The sequence below is a fragment of the Bactrocera oleae genome, chromosome 4, assembly GCF_042242935.1.
Source record: "Bactrocera oleae isolate idBacOlea1 chromosome 4, idBacOlea1, whole genome shotgun sequence".
Classification (NCBI taxonomy): Eukaryota; Metazoa; Arthropoda; class Insecta; order Diptera; family Tephritidae; genus Bactrocera; species Bactrocera oleae.
This window is the reverse complement of record NC_091538.1, coordinates 74,964,043-74,980,296: the sequence shown is the minus strand read 5'-3', so window position 1 is coordinate 74,980,296 and position 16,254 is coordinate 74,964,043. Positions and strand designations below refer to the sequence as shown.

At 32.0% G+C, this 16,254-nt stretch overlaps 1 protein-coding gene across 4 annotated transcripts; it reads right to left on the bottom strand.

Annotated features, from left to right (window-relative positions):
- Positions 1 to 5,406: 5,406 nt before the first annotated feature.
- LOC106618047 (DNA ligase 1) lies at positions 5,407 to 15,936 on the bottom strand. Of its 4 annotated transcripts, XM_036367670.2 has the most exons (9): positions 11,153 to 11,370; positions 10,935 to 11,081; positions 10,149 to 10,428; positions 7,747 to 8,511; positions 7,488 to 7,668; positions 6,894 to 7,054; positions 6,596 to 6,833; positions 6,166 to 6,526; positions 5,407 to 6,107 (listed from the first exon to the last, which is right to left on the bottom strand). In XM_036367670.2, the coding sequence occupies exons 2-9, from the start codon at positions 10,944 to 10,946 to the stop codon at positions 5,913 to 5,915; spliced, it is 2,193 nt and encodes a 730-aa protein (XP_036223563.2). In that variant the 5' UTR covers positions 10,947 to 11,081; positions 11,153 to 11,370; the 3' UTR covers positions 5,407 to 5,912. The 4 variants fall into 4 exon arrangements, with proteins under 4 accessions (XP_036223563.2, XP_036223564.2, XP_069964924.1 ...); XM_036367671.2 differs by lacking the exons at positions 10,935 to 11,081; positions 11,153 to 11,370 and adding an exon at positions 15,808 to 15,936; XM_070108823.1 differs by having other exon boundaries at positions 10,935 to 11,370.
- Positions 15,937 to 16,254: the final 318 nt, after the last annotated feature.

The window sequence follows — 16,254 nt, the reverse complement described above, 5'->3', positions numbered from 1 at the left end:
TCCAGCTGCGCAGTTTCTCAAGAACAAATTGGGCAGTTTATCAGGACCGGCTCCTAGAATCTAGTTTCCTGTTTGTACACGTCATCGTATGATACATTAATTCAGAAAGATTTTCGTTCTGCCTTGAGGTACGACGAGGACTTGTTGAAGTCTGGTTGTTGTTGATGTCGTGAAGATAAGTGCTTTTGAAGAAGGAGGGAAACAAATCGATGACTTTCTGTCCGTTGTCAGCAGTAACGTCGTTCCAGTTACCTGTAGATTGGATGTCAGTGTCACTTTTTCTTCTGTTCTTGTAGAAGCTTCAAATTATATTTTATCATATGTTCAGTTTTAGTTAAGTAGACTTTTAACACTTCATTAATGTTTTTACACTCACTTCGAAGTCTGCGAAAAACGCTGTAGTTATAACGAGATTAAATTTTGTTATATCTAGAGTGTGCTGCTTTTTTTCTTTGATTAATTTATAAAATCAATTCATTTGAAAACCACGTGGGAAAATTATTAGACTTTTTGTAGCGAGTAGGTACGTATAGCTCGAACCCCTGATTTAATTTGTCGTAAAACCAGTTAACTTTATCATCCAAGGCTGTAATTTGATATAATTCTATCCAGTTGCTGGACATAAAAAATTCATTCAACCCAATATAGTCTGTTGAATATCAGTTTGAGAGAAGTATTTTTCTTGAGATTAGCTTGGATATCAGCATGTATTTCGAATGCTGGATGATGATAGTCTTCATTGGTGAGTGGGTCTGCTCTGCTGACTATAACATTAGTATCGCTAAAACAAAGATCAACAGTTTTGTTATTGCTGTTGTAGTTTGAATTAAATTGTTGACAATTAACCAGATATATTTCGTTATACAATAGATTTTCGCAACTGGCTTGAGGATAACTGTTGGACAAATTGAAATCACCAAGCGAGAGTAACTTACAATTAGGATACTTATATTTTAAGAAAGATATTGTATTTGTATAGCTAATATAGGAATCAAGTGGCGATAGAGGCGGTAGATAGGTGCACCCGACTATGAGGTCGCTGTTAGTACATTTTACTTCAATAAATAACTGCTCAATTGCATCTTCACTATGTTCGATTAGTTCAGTTGCGATGTATTTTTTTACTCCTATTAACACACCACCACCGCGTTTACGCTCACTAGTTAGTTTATTTCTATCCTTCCAGAAAAGCGTGAAGGTATTGTCTATAACTTTCCCAGAGGAGAAGGATACATTTAACCAAGTTTCACTTATGCAAATTATATCACTTCTGCAGCAGTCTGATGAGGTTAAGAAGTGTTTAAGTTTAGTTCTTAAACCTCTAATGTTTTGGTAATAAATATTTTACTTAGTTTTCTTTATTTTTATTTTTGTCTCTTGATGGACGAAAATTTGGTTTATTGACAATGCCATCATATATTTTATGGTTTTATTAGTAATACCACTTTGGGTGATTTGATCTAGTTCTGCACGGGGAGTATTCAAGTGGAGTTGCTGAGCCTACGTTAAACTAGGCTTAAATTTGATATCTGAGTTATCAGTTGGTTTCGACTTCAGGTTGTTCTTGCAGCTGTGCCAGTAGGTGCGTAGAGTAGGACTGGACAAGTTTTACCTTGGGTAGGTTTACCAAGACGTCGTAGATTGATGCTGGGGATGATGTCTGACAGTTCTTGAGGTATTATCGCTGCAATTTTATCAATTTCGTCTTGGCGACGGTCGGTGCCAACTGGTTTTACAGATTCCGGGACGTTGAGTAGCACTACCTGGGATTGTCGCTTATTACGCTCTTTTATTTCAGAGATAACACTATTAGGATCATCAGGGAAGTTTTTAAGAGATGTAAGTTTATTTTCAACATCTGTCAATCTCTTATCAAATTTATTTTGCTGCTGGGCAAAGCTTTTGTTTTGCTCAAAATATTTATTTAGGTCAGTACGGATACCTGTGATACTCTGTTCAATATTCTTCATTTGTTTTGTAAAAGGAGATAAGTATTTGGCAAGAATTTTCTCGAGACCATTCTTGTTGATGGACATTGCGTGTGAATTAGTGTCCTCATCAAACTCAGCGTCACCTACTATAATGCTAACCTCAAAAACACAGTCAGCACATTTCCAGCTAGTTGAGCCTTCCGGAACTCAGCTAGGTGAACATTAAACTCCGAGTCACTTAACTTACTACTCATTTTGTGATACCAATTTTTACAGTCACAGCAACCAATACAACTAGAATTCGCTCTGATTAGTTTAGCACAACTTTCACACATGTGTTTACTTTCCGCCATTTTGATATTCAATGGATTTATTATTTGATTTTTGTACTTTATTATTTAAAAAATTTGAATTACCTATTCATGGCATTGCGATTTTATATTGTGGATACGAAACGAAGTGGGCTGGTATATTAGCCCTAACGTCAGTGGGAGACGAGTCTGCTACCACCGGCGCACAGAGTGATTCGACAAGCTGTGTCGCCTCTACCACACCTCCACTGAAACGGGAGCAGGTTGCCGTGGTTGTAGTACTACCGCCAAGCTAGCTCTACAGCCCACTGTGCCACAGTCCACGAAGCCTCGGAGCAATAAATCGCTGTGAGCATCAACACAGAAAAAGAAGAAGAGCTTCTGCGCTCTCCTGAGAAGGTGACTGAAGGTTCCATGCAGAAAAGGCACCAAGGAAACGAGAATTCGGGGCCATACGGTATGAGACACTGGAAGAAGTATCGATTTTGAGGCCACAGAGTCTACTGAAGTTCGCGTCAAGCGCAGGCATCCTAAAGGATGACTACTCCTCATGGACCTCGTGACTGAACTCCTTCTGATATCGCAAAGAACCAAAACTGGTCTATGCGTGGCTCAGTTGCCTACCAGACTAACCTAACATAACCTAAGATTTAAAATTTTAAAATTTAAATAATTAGTAGAGTTTATATACCAATTAAAAATTTAAAATGAGCAATAATTTTTACACACAATTATCATTAACATATTAACCATACATAATATGTGTACGAATATGTATTTAATTACTATTTTCCATGTTTTGTTAAAATTTATGTTTGAAATATTACTTTGCTAAATTGCTGTTTATGCAACAAAACATAAAACATTGGCGTTTCATCTTTGATGGCATCATGCATTAAATTGGGGATTTCCTGGGAATTCTTGTTTTAAATAAAATGATATTCGAACTAAATCTTTTGCGGTTAAAAGAAATAAATATGAAAGCATCTTAATATTTTATGTAAATATAAAAAAGTAAAGTTACCATTTTTATTTGAATTATTTTATGTATACTCGTATATTATTACATTTAATACCGCTATATGTTATTAAAAATTTAAATTGAATATTTTTGAGTATCTTAATTTTCTCCTTATTCACAATTTGCATAATACATAAAAAAAAACAAATAAAACAATTCAAATTTCCGAACGAATGGTATATATACATTTGAAAACATGAAAAAAATCTGAAAATGAAAAGGAATGCTGAAAAGGGTACCACGAGCTGTTACGAACAAGAACCCAAAGCGTGCTACCCGAGCACGAGTGGCATGGTCCCTTCCTCTTTCCTCGTCGTCCCCTCGCCCACAATAAACCTGTTTGGCTTACAAGAGGGTCTGTGTATGAACTGGCACAATGTATGGCATGAAATATATTTATTGCTAAACATTAGCAATGTGCCGCCTCCATTGGCAATATTGTTAGCAATTCAGATTTTTATACACAGAAAACAAAGGGTACACCACAATGAACTTTAATTTCAGTATTTTTCTCTAAAAAAAATGACGACTGGTGTTTGGCAAAGCGTATTAAGATGAGAGTTTCCCAACATTTTGCTTGGCTTCGCGTCGAAAACTTTTTATGTGAACGTACTCATACAAAAGCGTACATCGAACTTGATGTTGTTGTGTATGTGGTGTACACAAATTAGCAATAATTGCTAAATGTAATATACAATTTTTTTAATTGAAGTTCAAAACACTTGCTCATGCGTTGTTTAAATGCTTGCTATTTAAATTATTGATTATGTTATCTTCTGCAAAATGCAAACTCAACCTTTTGCAATTTTGAGGTTATTTTCAATAAATTGTTTGTTTTAGTGATCACAGTCTATTTATTGATTTCAAGTTTGATAATACATATATCTATTTGCACACGTTATAAAATATTATTATTAAGTAAATTATAAATACTACTAAGTACTTCGCTGATTCTGCCAGCTCCCCTTTGAAAAATATAAGTTACGATTTTATTTGATTTTTCATTCTTAGCCGTTAGATTCGAAATTTTGAAAAATACTCAATTAATTATTTTTTAATGTGCCTACATATATCCAGATCCAATATTGATATTTTAGCTGTTTACTTGTTTGTTAATTCTAAATAATTGAAATAATTTTAGATAGCCGGAAAAGTTGATACAGAGTGGAGTGGAGTATTGGACAAATCGTTCTTGAATATTTGAGTGAAAAAAGAAAGATTCAATTGAATTTAAAGAAGATATCTTGTTGAACTAGCTGAGCATGTTAGCTATAGCATAAACTACTAGATACCGATAATAAGCTCAATATTTTAACCATTTGGACGTATACCGCACATTGATTTGATACTCGTATGCAAAATTTGTATGTATTTAGCCTTGCTATAAATTCTCTTACAAAGTTCAAATGCATACAGTGAGGAGAAATTCGCAGAAAAAAGTGCCGTTATTTTTTTGTTATAATTTATATTTAGTGTCTACTCATACATATATATTTACTAATCACTTCCGTATTTAGCATTGGATTTTCCAGCAAAATTCTGCTCCAGCACACAAGGCAAATACCAATATTCTTGGTTTCATAGCTGCAGATAATTGGTCGTCTGAAAGTCCATTTTGAATCCTGTAGCTACAGTTTGGGGACATAGTTCGAGAACAGGGCCTGTCAAATATCCCACAGAAATTTGGAGAGTCTCAAAAAATCTTTGGTTTGAGCAGCGTCGTCAATACCAATAGAAGCTTGCTTTAATGGCCGAATCGTTTGAGAGCTTGTGTGAAAGCAATAGGTTATCATTTCGAATAATGACAGGAGTAAGTAATAAAGTTTTTCAGACTTCTTGAAATACTATTTGGGTCTCAGTATTCCTTTGTTATCCCATTAACGCAACTTAAAAAATATGTAATAGCCTTAGTAGTATTTAAAAAATAATAAATAAATAAAATCGGTCCTTAACTTCTCGGAACAATGTATTCTTCTGTCATTTCTATTCTCTATTTAAAAGTTTTCAGACGTATCGCAATATTTAATTCAACTCTATTGCGAGGTAACAGATTTTTTTTTTAATTCTCCACAGTTAAATTATTGAATTGAGGACACGTGAACATATATGTACATAAAATAGATGAAATAAATAACTAGTTAAGTTTATAATTATACAGGTATATTTATAAGTTCAAATTACACATTTAATATTTATAATTTTACTTTCAATTATATTGTTATCCCAACCTCATATATACATATGGATACTTTATTTAAACATAATAAATTTTATTTTAATTAAAAAAAATACATACCATAAAAATATTTGTAAATATGTCTATTTAAAGAAAAATTCCACGATCCATATATTTATTTATATTTTGACTATAAATTTGTTTTATGTATGCATATTTGTATACATGATACATGCTTATGTATTTCTACATATGTGCATACGTATGTATGCAATCAAACCTGAAAATTAGTAGATTCAACGACAAAATTCATAACAGGTATTACGTTTGGTTTATGCAACTATACCATACTTCAAAATATATTTTTATTTTTTATAGTTCTCACTAGTTGTATATGTATGTACTTCCAATAGTGATGAATACATCATATTGATTTTACGTTTATATTTTTAATAAGGTTTACCGTTGAGGATCTACAAACCAATCTCTCGCATGGCACTGCGTAAACACGAATTCTTCATACATTCTTTTGGTCCAAGTTGCTGGCTTTGACTGCCACGCAATATCATCAATATTGAACGAGCCGCCACTTGACAATCATTGTTGTTACCACAAACGGAATCGACCTCGGCCAAATAGTGATAATCGCAAGCTATTTGCGAAGTTCCCTATAAAATAACCGTTAACAATGCCTAATTAATTTATTTATTGTTTGCTGAATCTTACACATAAATAACAGATCTGGTGTACTCCACAAATAGGTAAGAGGTCTTGATTGGTATCCCCACTTAGAAGTTCTACACCACTACAACGTTCTGCCATTGCTTCAATTAAAGGACACTGATTCGAGCCAATCACGTAGTTTTTATTGCCCAAATATGCATCATTTAACGTCTCATAAAGTCCAACACCGACATCCTTGTCGTTATCACTAAAGTTGTTGGGTAACTCCGGATAACGGACATAACCATTAAATTTCTTCTTAAGTTTTCTTAAATTTTTCGAAATATCACGACTTTTTAAGTCGGTCTTATCTGCCATTGGTTTCACGTTAATCTCCTTTGTTATATCATTTTCCGAGGATAAACTGTTATAATATGAAGTATATCCATATATATATTCTATTATCTCTGGTGATTTTTTTATATGAATTTACCTATTATTTTCTATATCTGGTTCAGTCGCCTGTTCCTTCTTCACAGATAATCTTTTTTCTAATCCATTTTCACTACTATCGTCCGGTTCGATGAGATTGCGCTGTAAATGATCATCAGCTTCAACATATTTTCTCATTTTTTCCAAAGCACGGCGCATTTTTTCTAAACTGTATGCTGTAGCTAAGCGTGAAAGCACATGGTCCTTCAATCGCCTTATTTCATCAGGATTTGCTATACCTATAACAACAGAAAATTATATCGATTTATATAAAATATGTTGCCTTCCGCCCAGCTAACCTTCATGTGCTCCTGTATATTTTATGGTTTCATCGATGATGAAGTCTTCAATCGATTGTAATTTTCTATCCATATTTTTTATTTCTTTAATATTTAATTCACGTTTTCTCTTTTCCTGTTCCTTTTTATCATCTTCCTCCTCACTAGAATACATAGAAACACTTAACTCAAAAAAATTGTTATTATGGGGTCTTAATTTTAAAAACTAGGAACGGGAGGAAAATGAGATAATGTTACAAGCTTACAAATCAAAAGGTTTTCAATTTGTTTTAATTATAAATAATCTAAGATGAGCAATCTTAATTAAAGTGAAACGTTTATTTAACTCTATGGTTTCTATTTTAAATTTTTGTGTATAGAAAATGGATTAAAATTTCTTCTGCAAATCCATTCAAATTTAAACGTTGATCTGAGCCTTTGGTAGGTTTATTTTTCCCTATACATTTTATTGTGGTGGTGTAAATAGGATTCATGTAAATATTATATTACTAACCTAATATTACCATTCGTTACCAAAATTGTTTGGTGGTTTAGTAGTGTTTTGTTTCATCGACTTAAAAAAATATAAAAATACTAATCATTATTTTTTCTTACTTTGGACCCTTAGTATATTTCTTTTTGCGATCTATCCCAAAATATGTTGACCAGTCTATGGATTTTTTTTGCCTCGGATTAGTTATGCGTGCTGATGGAAAAGGGTCATTTCGAAGAAATTTCTTTGCGATATTTAAATCTCGCTTTTTCTTACGGTTTTCTAGGTCTTCTTCTTCGAATTCTATCATAGGTCGAATTTAGAGCATGTTAAAGGTTTCTTTATTATTAAAGTATCATTTCAAATTTGGAAAGATCTCACCTTCTTCGTCATCCTCTTCACCTTCTTCCTCTCCTCGCTCTTCAGATTCAGTGCTTCCCTCTTCCTCTTCATGACTCTCATGAGAGCCATGACGATCGCTGCGTTTTCGGTGCTTGTGTTCTTTTTGTGTATGGCCAACATGGGGACTATCGTGACTATTTTCATAACTGTGATGATGAAGGCTGTGTTCGTCTAACAATACCGTTACATTTTCATTTTTAGACGGAACCACCAATAGCGTACCATTTCTAATAGTTGGCACTTTAAGAGAATCATTGATAGAAGTTTGTGTTTGTTCATCAGTGGAACGTTTCTTTTTTTCGTCGCTTGCTGCAGACGAAGAAGATCCAAACAATTCGCTCAACTCTTTGGCCACCTTCTCATCAGTTTTCCCCAAATTCATATTTTCACTGTACGACGTTTTAGTTGAACGTTTCGCGACTGGATAACGTTTCTTACGTTCTGAATAGGGTAACCATGGAAGTACAGGATATGAGCGCTTCTTTTGCATTAGCATGTAGAAGGGAGGCATTCGGATGCGTTTTTTTTCTTCGAGGCTATTGTCTTCAATATCATTCTCCTGCTGTTGATATTTCTCCCATAGATTACGCAATGCTTCTTTAAAGCGATCTTCGCGTTCAAGTTCTTGGGCATCTTCGATATCACGTAAGAACTCTTTTGTTAATTCAGAACGCTCAGGAACTGTAATGCTTGCAGGAGTCTTTTGAACCTCACGTTCTCGAAATACCGAAGTGGGTTGAAAGTCTGAAATTTTTAATACATTCATTAAATCTTCTCTCAATATATACACTAGATTGTATGTATAGGATGATATGATAAATTTACTAATCAATAATAATAAGATTTAATACTTAATTGAAATATTTGAAAGCGAAAAATTGCTAGTGTAATATTAAATTAGTGAAGAACAACAAAAATATTTTTTAATTTCTGAAAGAATATAATATTCGACTGTACCCAAGCTTAGCCCATCCTTACTTGTTTCGCATAAGTTTAAATTATTACTAAACTTAGAGGTAGGTTCCTAGTCTGAAACATATCATTTTGTTACCTGATCTAAAAATATTCCTAATCCGCAAAACTTTCTACAAAGTAAAACATGTAGATGTATTTCAATTGAGCAATGTTTGACATGTTTAAAATTAATGTAATACCCCTCTTAATATCATCAATATAAAATATATATGCACATAGCTTAAAGCCAACCACGATAGCAGAATTCAATACATTCATCATATTGTTGTTGAAGGAAGGAATGAAATATTTTACCAATTTTTACCGACATCGTCAGGACCGTTATTGGGATTTTCATGTTCCAAATAATTGGCAAGAATCTTATTCAATTCATGCCTACTGACAATTTCGATGTTATATAGAGGATAAATTGAATATGTAAATAAGTAAATATCATGTTTCATTACGATATAAATAAGAAAATTCAGGGCTAAGAGCGTACGAATCATACGAACAGATTGTAAAACATATCTGTTATCTGCAAAATCTATGAAGTTGAAACTAAGTTCTTCTAAGTTCTCTGGTTGAAATACTCGTATATGGCGTCAGAAATCAGTGATAAGTTATAATAAATTCGGTAGTAGTATAGAAATGATGTAGGCAGATTGTGCCAATTAAAAGCATTGTAGATACAACGTACACACCTAAAGTCTTTACGTTATCTTGCTGACGGTTTTAAATCAATAGGCGGAAATCAGTAAATTCGTTATAGAAGGGTAGGACAACATGTAGACCGATTTTTTGTGCCAAACCGAAATATATTAGTCGTAACTCACCCACCTTACTCATATCACTCGATATATATGGGATAAAACTAAATATTGCTATTCGCTCACCATTTTTTTTACACTTCACATATATTTGTTTATATTGTTAAAGTCTACTATTGTAAAATATAATGAGAAGAAGGCAGGATTAAAGTACAAACATTTTTATGAGTTATGGAATTTCATTTTAAAATGGCGGTGGCAAGCTCATCATCTAACATTTGCAATAATCAACATGGAAGCTTTTCTAATACTCTAGTTTCTCATATATTTATAAACTTATATTATTTTATATATATTAGCTTATATTGTAAATTAAATACATATGCTACGTCTCATACTCATATAATAAAAAATATAGTGATATTAAAAAACCGGATAAACAAATGTTTTCATCAAGGTAATCAAAAGTGATCACTGCAGCGTTTGTATCAAAACTTATGAATATATTCGATATATTATATTGCATTGCACTAAATAAAAGGTGATTTAGTTAGATTTACTCTCTTTAATCACACAAATATCCATAAAATATGTTTGTTGAAAAACTCTAAATTCAATTTTTTAGTTTACTATTTATTTGGTAAGGCCTTTAATTACCATCATTCCAGTAATCTTGTTCGGTACCAGTGTTGAAAGCACCATTAAAGTAGTATTGTTGTGAAGGTGGTGAATTTAATGGATATTTTCCAACATCCCGATGATGTAACTCGTCCACAGCTCCCTGTAAGGAATAGGGTGACCGCTGAACCAATGAAGCACTTGCCACACAAAATAGTTGTATTAAAATAATAAAATAATTAGCAAGATTCATGCTGAATGCAATTCTTTGCTTAATTCGGTACTTATTTCTGAGAGCTATTAAAGTCTTGTTGAATACCTGCAATTAGAGGATGGTATGTAAAATTTATATTAACAGATAATGTGTACACAGTTCATGTTTTTACTTTTAATATACTCTAGTAACGTGTTGCTACAGAGTATAATAGTTTTGTTCACTAACTGTTGTTTGTATCACCTAAAACTAATCGAGATAGATATGAAGTTATATATATATCAATAATCAGGATTTCAAGACAAGCCCACTCGCCATATAACGGTTTTGTTAAAAACTACTAAAAGCGCAATAAATTTATAACTAACTACCTCAAGGATCAAATACGGTAGGTAACATTATCTAGACATCCTTATGCCACAATACGAAAATGAGCGAAGTCGGGCTACTACCACGCTTACTTCCCATATAACGCAATTTTAAAATCCTTCTGACTCTTTAACTTTCCAGTATCCTAATCAAGAACTAATCAATGTATCCGTATGTATAATATTGGATATACAATACTGTAGTTTAGTGCCGAAAATATGTGAAATTGGTCCACTACTTACCCAAACTCCCATATACTAGTATAATGATTTGCGTTATTCTAACAGATCTTATGCACAAAGGTATTTCGCCGCCTTTGATCCTGGCGAGTTGCAAGAGTATAAAATATTCGGTTACACTCCATCTTAGGCCTTCCTTACTTGTTTTTGCTTAATTTTGTAACGTATTACGCAGTCCACATTTAGCATTTAAATCATGATAAATATAAGGTTATACATACAATTTTATGAAAATATTTCCGTTCTGTATTAAAATTTTTTTTAGAAGTCAGTGCCTCCACATCACCTTAGTTTGCGCACCTTTTTATGAATATCTTTATCTTTCAGTTTGAAGGGCAGATATAGCAGATTCGTGAAGTTCATTTGTCAAATAAAAAAGTTTTCCGTACAAGAACTTGATTTTTATCGCTCAGTTTGAATGACAACAGCATATGTCTGTCATGTATGGTGGTCTGATCTGAGCAATATATTCGAAAATTATAGCGTTGGCTTGGAAAATACAATAAATTATGCCAAATGAAGTGAAAATACATATCTTGTCAAATAAAAAAGTTTTCCTTAAAAGAAGTTGATTTTGATCGAAGTCAAAATACCAATCGCTAGTATAGAGGATTCCCCAAGAAGCACCCAACATTTGTCGTCACAACTAAATCTGTTTTCCTCGCATAACTGCGTGCTGTAGCATATAGTCGTATTGTGTTCATCAAGAAGCATATGAAACCGGAGTAGTCTCATGCACGAAAATAATATATTTTCTATATCGATTTTTTCCCAGGGGACAGGTTGTATATTTAACTAATTGAGAGCATACATATGTGATATAAAAACAAGCCCTTTAAAGATTAAATCTACATATCCCGTAAAATATAACAGCTGTATCAAATAGATTTAGTGGAAACAATTCATTACAGACTTTTATGAAACAGAGTGATAAATTATGAAATCATATAATAACCTCGCTCAGCTCCCTTTCCCCTGAACAATGGCTATATTCCAAACTCTTAAAGATGCGATAACTCTATCACGAAAACGTCAGAGGCATTAAATTTAATATAATAGCGCCTCCACTGAATATGATTACCTTCAGCCTTTCTCTATGTATTATACCTTTTCAAGCCCCAGATACCGAAATATAAATGATATAAAATATAAAAGCGAAAATATCGCTTTGTATAATATAAAATGGTAAAATAACTGAATATAAAAATTTTTGTACTTCAGGGTACCGTATATATCGGCCAATATGTAAAATATTTTAACAAAATGAAGTGAAGGTATATAATTTGGTCCACTTATGCTATATTGTATATTATAATTTTTGTGAACATGTTATCTCAGACATAATGTGGTTTGGTGCTAAAAATTTAATAAATCGATCCATATGTTCCCCTTACTCTCGTATAATCAATATAATTACTTCCGTTCATATTAATGTTGACTACTTTGATTTATCTTCCTTCATACATATACCCAATATATTACATTTCGTTTCGTAAATATTATAAATCGTATACAAAGCAAGATGTAGCATTTAATTAAACTCCAATTTGGTATTGAAAGGCAAGCTGGAAACTTTTGAGAAAAATTTCAATATTCCATCTTATCAATGTTAGAGTAGCTAAATAGCTCGTACGTTTAAATTAAATAAACATGCGCTATCAAAATTTTACAAATAGATCAGTTTATTTGAACTATGATATTTTATGCAAAAATCGATTTTCTTTCTTTTCAAGGAGAAATTTTGATTAATGCAAGTTAAAAACAATTACATTCAAGAATTAAGATCTTAGAAGCTTTAATAACAAATGATTGAAAACGTTAAATAAATAATGCTTGTTTTATCTTTGAGCCCAACCGAAATGACCTATGTATGTATATGTGATATAAACTTAACCAAAGAAGCCAAATTAAATATATTGGGTATATGAAGAAAAAGTTAACCAAAGAATTGGAAATCATTATATTAGGGATATAATGTCATAATAGTAACTAAGAAGATGTATACCAATTTCATTCATATAAATAAAAGGTATAAGGTCAAGTGCATAGTCCGAAATCACTATACTACATATAACAAAATCAAAATTAAATTATTTTTATACCCTTTTATGGGTAGTATACATAAATATGTACGTATGTTCTTTTTGATTGTGGTATGAACATTATTTAAACCAATTTATAGTAGTATTTTGATACAAACCTGAATATTATCTCTTCATAATATATGAAAGGCATAAAGTTGTAAAAATATCTTATTTTACAAAGAGTGTTTTTAATAATTCCAATAAAAGGTACCAATGTTTTGGATATCAACATACATATATACATACTTAGTTATATGTATTACTGTTGGTTGCCGCATTACTCTATTTAATATTTTATTCTACTCGTACCAAGTTACCACTAGCCATCACGTTTGACGTTACTCCGGAATCTCACTAATTAAATTCCTTTGAATTCTTCCTAATGGAAAATGTACAAACATACGTATGATACGTGCAAGTATGGTTTGTATATAGTTTACATTATTATATGTACGTATGCATACGTTTATTGGCATTCATTGTAAAGGAATTTTTCAGATTTTAACAAAAGTAAAATATTTACCTAAGTACAATAATTTAAGTCATATGTTTTAATTAGTCTGGTGCAGGGTTTAACTTTTACCCTAGACCATTTAAATGTTGTTCTTTGAAAGTTAACTTTCAACTTTTGAGGAAGATCATTTTCTCAACTTTACATTTAATATTTCACGGAATTGTGAATGGATTATATAACATTTATTTTCATAGTTTCAAATATAGTAATTTTGCTTCGTGTCCAATATGATATATCAGCAAAGCAGGAAAAGGTCAACCAGAGAATCGGAAATCAATAAGGGATCTGAAGAAATCATAAGGGATATGAAGTTAAGACCAAGGTCTGGATCAATATCATTCACCACTAAGCCACATTACGTTTAAGAAATCATGTTCACTTCATTTAATTAAAATTTCATGCATTTTGACCAACATAAAAGGTTTAAAGTCAGGGGAAAGTCGAAAATACATACTTCAAGTATACTCGAGAATACATATTCGATATAAAATCTTCTAGAATAATACAATCCTTATATGTAGTATATGAGAGTTGGAGTAATTTCCGCCGATTTTACACATTTTCAGCATTAAAATATAGTACATCCAATATTATTCGTTAACTTAATTTTGTTTAGATATCTTAGATATTGACCGATAAAAAATCACCCGGAAGTTCGAAAACCTTTATCCGATTTTGTCCAATATAGTACATCCAATATTATTCGTTAACATAATTTTGTTTAGATATCTTAGATATTGACCGATAAAAAATCACCCGGAAGTTCGAAAACCTTTATCCGATTTTGTCCACGAGATTGTCTCTGAAATTCCATAATATATCTCAGAAATTGACCGTTAGTTTTGGTGAAAAGTCAATCATAAACACTGCAAGTAACACATTCGATATCTGAGGGCTTGAACAGTTTTGGTCCGAACAATTTATGGATGTAAGATGCCATGCTCAGAGGCACTATTTCTGACACTAAGTTTTTTTCCAGTAACTCCATGTTAATGTTATTCGCCGAATTTGACAGAAAATGGTAGAGTAGTTCCTGGCATATAGGATTTAACTTAAAGGTACGCTAAGTACCATTACGAAAGACTGGTTCTCTGCAAGTTTGGTTGATTTAGCTTAAGCGGTTTCTGAGAAATATACATTACCGATTAGGGGGCTGAGTTACACCCATATTTGTAGGAAATTAAAACCACACACGCCTTTCCATACTTTCATTCCCTGTACCAAAAATTACAGTTTTCTGTCTTAATTTGGAGTTTAGTTACAGTGCTTTATAGTTTTTCGATTAATAGGTTCTTGTAAGCTTTGCAATGGTCTGCTCATCTGCAATAACAACCTTCTTATAGTGCCAAGGACCACATGTACCAAGTTTTAACAAAATATCTTAATTTTTACTCAAGTTATCGTTTGCACGGACGAATGGACATTACTGTCTCGATTAGTTTTAGGTCAACAAGTGAAATACCGCATATATACTCTTCAGCGATGTATGTATGTACATAAGATATTTTGATGCGCAAATGCAACGGCATTATTTGTTTGTGTATCCTATGTTTTGAATAAATGTATTTCTCTCAAAATCCTAAATATATTAGTAAGAATAAGTATGTATTCAGGTGTACGTATGTACATATATAAAAAAATAACTTATATTTTCTTGTTAATATACACAACATTGGTTTAGAGAAGGTGGTTGTACACTCAAAACATATTGCACTGTATTCTTGTATATTTCCCAAATACATATGTCTATGTATTTAGTATGTACATGCTTACATATGTGAATATAATTGCAAAATTTAAGACCTTTATGTTTTAGACAAACTCTCTTTACTATTAACCGGAAAACGTGACAAATAAACTATTCATATAAGTATGTTTATGTGTATGTATATGTATATGCGAGCATTATACAATTTTTTATTAGACACAGACAATTTGTAACCAAAGTGTGTTATATATATAACATACTTATATTGTATGTAGTGTCTAAACTTTATTAAAAGTTTTGTATGAGTATAATATGTAAGTATCAATATTATAGGTCTCTCTTAAAACTACACTCGTCAAATGCCATGGATATACAAATTATAACATTTGAACTTTTTCGACTGATTGATGGCCAAATTTTCGAACTGAATTTTTAAATTTTCGATAAACTTGGTATACTATATTTCGTTAATACAAAAGTATTAATCAGTGTATTATCATAATGAAATGCACTTCGCAAATATTGCACTTTTTAATAAGACAAAAAAGTATTACTCAATAATTTACTCACCCAATACAAACAATATTCTGCAAATTTTATCACTTTTTTATTTTATTTCTTTTTTCTACTTTATCAGAAATGAGTGTATACGTCACAATTAGTCAATATCCTTACTGTTCACATTCTAAAGTGGTGTTCGTGTTCGCAGTTATCGTATTTTATAGCTAGTACAAGTATAGCTATGTACGTAGATATATGCTTGTTATTCGTCTCATATAGAGCACTCGTGAAAGCTCAATCACTCGAGAGTGCTTTCATTTCATTATTACGGTGTTTATGTATGTCGACTATCAGCTGTTCCTTTTTATTTTGATCCTTAATATCAATTTATGCCATGCTAATTATTAATATGGTGTAATAAAAAATTTACTTATGAATCTCATATACCAAATTAATTGATTTGTTTTATTTGTGTTTTAGTGGATTATCCTACAAAAGATGCCGATATTTTGGAAA